The sequence below is a fragment of the Limulus polyphemus genome, unplaced genomic scaffold (assembly GCF_000517525.1).
Source record: "Limulus polyphemus unplaced genomic scaffold, Limulus_polyphemus-2.1.2 Scaffold3895, whole genome shotgun sequence".
Taxonomy (NCBI): domain Eukaryota; kingdom Metazoa; phylum Arthropoda; class Merostomata; order Xiphosura; family Limulidae; genus Limulus; species Limulus polyphemus.
The window spans coordinates 41,710-47,709 of NW_013669505.1; the positions used below are offsets into that span (position 1 = coordinate 41,710).

The window sequence follows — 6,000 nt, forward strand, 5'->3', positions numbered from 1 at the left end:
ACAAATATGGTACTTCTATCAAATAAGTTTTACTGGAAACTGTATCAATAATAGTTATAAACTGAGAAAATATAAAAGTAATAAATCCCAAACTAACGGGTGGCAGATAGCCAATATGAAATCCAAAACTGTGGTCAATTTAATATAAACATTTGAATTGTGTAAAAAAATATGTGAGAAGTAATAAAGGCAGGTAAATTTATGAGGAGATCTTTTTGTACAAATTGAATGACCAAACTTTTATTAATTCAAGACATTAAAATGTATTGTATTGCTAAATGATTACTTAAAGTTATATTAAACTTATACTGAATAAAACACTATAACTTTTAAACTTATAATAGCTTAAAGTTAGTGTAATGATTCTAGTAATCTACCATGTTGTTTGATTTTATTTATTATTATTTGACCACTGTAATAGGCCAATCTAAAAGACTATGTTCAAAGAACATTCCGTGCCATAACCAGTTCAGCACTTGTGTGTCCTCAAATTATGTGTGAAGTTTTTGCTGTGCTGAAAGATTCGGCTACTCTTTGTTTTCCAAGTGTCAGAGAAGTTCGCTACTCAGTGATCTCAGGATTCCTCTTCCTCAGGTTTTTTGCACCAGCAATACTTGGTCCAAAGTTGTTTGACTTAAGTACAGACCCCATAGTAAGTTTGTTGCATACTATTTCTTTGTAAAGGTGATGTATGTATTGATTTGTGTTGTCTGTTGAAATATTTGTGCATTCTAAGCTTTTTTAAGGGAGTATTAAATGAAGCTAGATTTGATATCAGAGTTTTGTCTTGGTCAAATTTAGAGGCATCAGCATGGCCAGATGGTCAGGGCACTCGACTCGCAATCTGAGGGTTGCGGGTTCGAATCTCCATTCTACCAAACATGCTTGCCCTTTCAGCCGTGGGAGAATTATAATGTAACGGTCAATCCAACTATTTGTTGCTAAAAGAATAGCCCAACAGTTGGCAGTGGTTGGTGATGACTAGCTGCCTTCTCTCTAGTCTTTCACTGCTAAATTATGGATGGCTAGCACAGATAGCCCTTGTGTAGCATTGCACAAATTTCAAACCAAAAACCAAATTAAGAATTATTTTAAAAAAAGTGTAATTAAGCAGATTTTTCCATTACACTATATAATGTTACATACATAATTTAGTTTTTCATTGAAAGCTTAAAATAACTTTTTTAATAGAACTTATCAAAAATACAGCATACATTTTATACAGTAATTTCTTTTGGAAAAAAAGATAAGAGAGCACAAAACCTTTATACATCATAACAGTGATTGTTTTTTAGATAAAAATATTCCAAACATAAAAAATATTTGCTCTTTAAGGGTTCAACTTATTTTGATATTTTTTTCATTTTTATAATGTGCTTTGTTTCCTGCATTAGGATCCTCAAACACACAGAACTCTAACCCTTGTTTCAAAAACAATACAGAGCCTAGGTAACCGTGTGAGTTGTAAGTCTGTAAGTATTTTCTGTATTATTTTTCTTTGGGGTGTTGTTTATTAAGCAATGGGTATGTTTTTTCCTTCTCAGATGCTTTATGTAGGACAATTTTAGTCTGGAGAACTAGAACTAGTACAAAATTTACTAATATTTCAAGTAGTGTATCTTATAAAGTTGTCTTACTGAAAAAAATTTTTAACAAGATGAAATTTTTAAGTTACAAGCAAATAAAATTTACTAGATACTTTGTATTTCCCTGTGTGTGTATTTTAGTATTTTTATAATCTTATTAGGTAGCAATACTGTGAAGGGATTAGAAAGAATTGTCTAAAACAAAGATAGCTGTAAGAAATAGGAAAATCAACAGATGGGTATGAAGTCTTACCGTACTATAGCAGTGCTAAAGAGTGGGTTGTGACGTATTTGTTCCTGTTCACACACAATAATTGCTACAGAAGAAACATGATATACGAAATCTAAGTAAAACATGGCTAACAATTAAGTTAATATATCAATGTTCTTCCCCTACTAGCAGCATCATATGTAATGTGTTTCCACATTAGGTGACATACATCACAATTACAGAATAGAAACTGCATCTGATATTGGTTTTGTTGTTGTAATCAATTTCTTAATGAACAATGGTGAAAAGCTGTATAAGGATAATCTGTTTTTTTTTTTTGTCATCTCAAGAGGTGTATTTGTAGACAACAGTTCCAGGCAATAGGCAGTTAGATCCATTACACCATATATGTATTGTATGGAACAGGAATGATAAAGGCATTGTATCAATACAGGAAATACATTATTTTTTAATGGAAACTGTTCAAAAACTCCCCACATTATTACCATCATTGGTGCACATTTGTTGGCAGTAATGTGATGTGATTATCCTAGAGTTAATAAAACCCTGTTGTTTTCTGAATATCTCTCAGATATACCATATGTTTGTATGTACCAGAAGCCTTTTTCCTTTTATTTTCAAAATTACAATAAAAGTTTGAACTTTAGTATTTTCCTTTATTAAATATATCATTATATACGTTGCTCAGTACCAGTCTGACTAAACATTTGTTTCATCTGCAGCCTCAGCAGTTGTTTAAAGAAGATTACATGGTGTCCTTCAATAAGAGTTTTATTACAGAGCATCATGTGGAGTCTGTTCGAGTGGTTAGTATGCCTTACTCTTAGAATAGTTATGTATATTATATGTATGAGTCGTGTAGATTATTAAATACCTTAAGCCGGGGGTACACGTGGGAATTTATTTTGTTAGAATAGATATGTACATTATATGTATAATGAGTCGTGCAGCTTATTAAATACCTTAAGCCGGTGTACACATGGAACTTCATTTTGTTAGAATAGTTGTGTACATTATATATATAATGAGTCGTGTAGATTATTAAATACCTTAAGCCAGTGTACACATGGAACTTTATTTTGTTAGGATAGTTATGTACATTATATGTATAATGACTCGTGTAGATTATTAAATACCTTAAGCCGGTGTACACATGGAACTTCATTTTGTTAGAATAGTTGTGTACATTATATGTATAATGAGTCGTGTAGATTATTAAATACCTTAAGCCGGAGTACACGTGGAACTTTAATTTGTTAGAATAGTTATGCACATTATATGTATAATGACTCGTGTAGATTATTAAATACCTTAAGCCGGAGTACACGTGGAACTTTAATTTGTTAGAATAGTTGTGTACATTATATGTGTAATGAGTCGTGTAGATTATTAAATACCTTAAGCCGGTGTACACGTGGAACTTTATTTTGTAAATATTCATTTTAGTCCACAGTTTTTAGCTTATGGGGAATAAATTAGAACTTGTGAAGAATATTAAAGCATCTTTTTACTAATAAAAAGTCTTTGATATTTAAATATTTTTAGCATTCACATGAACTCTTTAGATATAGGCAGGTCAAAGTACATGTCACAACCTTTTTAAAGTTACATTCAAAATTAAACCCAATGAGATGTGAGGAAAACCTCAGTGCTAAATTTAACTGTAAAACTAAAGTCTCAAACTCTGTTCTGGAATGAAAGAGTGTAAAGGTGTATGTGTGTCTATCTAAGAAAATACTTCAGGATTTGATGAGTAGTAAAAATGACGACAGTTCAGTTTAAACATTAAATTTTAATAAGGCTAGTTCATTCTGGTGATAGGTTTTAAATTATTTGGCCTACAGTTCAGTTTAAACATTAAATTTTAATAAGGCTAGTTCATTCTGGTGATAGGTTTTAAATTATTTGGCCTACAGTTCAGTTTAACATTAAATTTTAATAAGGCTAGTTCATTCTGGTGATAGGTTTTAAATTATTTGGCCTACAATTTCATTCTTCGTTATTGCCGAGTCGCCTCAACTAGTCAATGGAATTATTTTAAAATGCTTGTAACTTAATTAAAAAGCCAGTTAAATTAAACTAGTTATAGGACGTTGTATTCTTTGTGCATGTTATTATTTTTTGTTCTAAATTTAATATTTGAAATAAATGAAAATCCAGTAAAGTACCAACAACAATAGTTAACTTTCATTGAGACTATGAATGCACCAAAAAGTAAAAGACCCACATGTAAGTACTAAATTATTTGTTTTTATGTATATTTTTTATTTATTATTACATAAGTAACTCAAATATTAAAATTAGAAACTAAAATTAGAAATTAGTTACATAAGAAAACTTAAATGAAAAAATGTTTCTTGTGTGTGTGATGTAGTTCAATGCTTTGTATATCATAACATGTACTTTGCTCTCACTAGGTGATTTATTAGTCTGTTGTACTAGTTTAGTAGTTAGACACAGTTTAAAGAGCAGTAGAATTAATAAATGTAAGCTATTGTCAAAAGTCTAGGAGGACTGAAGATTGTAGGACAATGAACTAATTATCTGTTACAGTATGCAGTTGTTATAGAAAGAAAAAAAAAAGATGATAATTTAGATTTATTTTGTATTTTTACCTGGTGGTTGATCAAATGTACTGAGCCCATATACAGTGAAATTAACAGCTAAAATAAAAAGTTAAACTCAAAAGAAACTTTCAGTATTCAATATGTAGGCAGTTCTAGAGGTTATGCAAATGAAATATGAAAACTGTATGAGGGAAAAAATTATTTCTAATTCTTAAAATGAAGCCAGCCCTACACTGGTTCAACAGTAAGTCTGATGGTTGATAATACTAAAAACTGGGTTTCAGTACCTGATGTGGGCACACAGAGATAGCCCATTCTGTAATTTTGTGCTTAACAATAATAAACAAACTTAAAATGAAAATCAGCTTTTACTTTAACTGACTCAGTAAAGGCTTCATAAATTCACATACAAATCTTTAATAAAGATACTTAATCAAAAAATCATATTTATTTGTGTGCAACAAATTACTAATGTTTCCTGAAAGCTTGCCAAATTTCATGAAGATAACAATAAGTTCAGAGTTATAACATATATAGTTCCATGGTTGTCAAAATGACCAAACTTGTATACAGGTAGTTAATCCTCTGGATACAAATAAGTAAAGTTACATTCAAAATTTAATTAAACTTTTTTATTATCAATGTATGGCAATAAATTTGACATCAAAACGTAGTTAATAAGTCAAATTTTAATATTACATAAGTTTTAATTTCTTCATTTTAAAAGGAAATATTTAAATAAATTCTCAGTCTTCACTTTTGTGTATCATGTGATGCTTGGTCAGTCTGAATTGCCCACTTAAATATACTTTCCACCCTATTTCATCTTCTGAGTTTTAGTACAAATTATAGTATAGATGTTGTTGAGACATAATTTAAACTTATAGCTTCCAATAATATCAATTTATAGAAATATAAATCAGAAAGTCAAACACACATTCCACACCTTTGTCAAATACTGTCTTTCCAAAAATGTCAATAATTCTTTGTGATATTTATATTGCATTTTTTACAACCAATAGAGAGAGAGATAATTTTTAATGAGGAATACTGACTTTGAAAGAATTTTTTTAGAGATGATTCAAATGTTATGAATGTTTAAAAGATTAGACTGTACTTCTTTTTCAAAATATTTGATTCTTACTCTGAATACATATATATATGTGTGTGTGTTTGTGTGCATATATATATGTATCCATATAAATATAATAGTACTGGCTGTTGTATGTTCATGTAACTACTTCGCAGGGTGTGAATGGATCTTCACCAAAATTCGTACGGAGGTTCATTAGGTCCATGCGGGGGTACATACACATTTTAAGTTTTGTGTTTTGCAGTTTTTATGGGCATTTCTGTATTTTTTTTACAATTACATACAAGGAAAGCAACTTTTCATGTCCTAAGATAACCTTTCATTAATCATGAACTTACATAACTTCTGTCCAGGGGAAGGGGTACTCCAGCTAGTATATATATATATATATATATATATATATATATACACACACACACACACACACATACATACATACAAGAATAACTAATTAATTTATTTCGTACCGTACCGGTAAGTATAATTAAATTAAAATAAGAAACTAAATAAATTAAAATTTAA

The 6,000-nt window shown here is 29.8% G+C and overlaps 1 protein-coding gene across 1 annotated transcript in view; it reads left to right on the forward strand.

Annotated features, from left to right (window-relative positions):
* Window positions 1-6,000, forward strand: part of LOC106470236 (ras GTPase-activating protein 3-like) — a 62,306-nt gene that overhangs the window by 39,252 nt on the left and 17,054 nt on the right. The window contains 3 exon segments of the mRNA XM_013930778.2: window positions 422-652; window positions 1,395-1,472; window positions 2,541-2,624. Of these exon segments, the coding sequence (XP_013786232.1) occupies window positions 422-652; window positions 1,395-1,472; window positions 2,541-2,624 (393 nt within the window).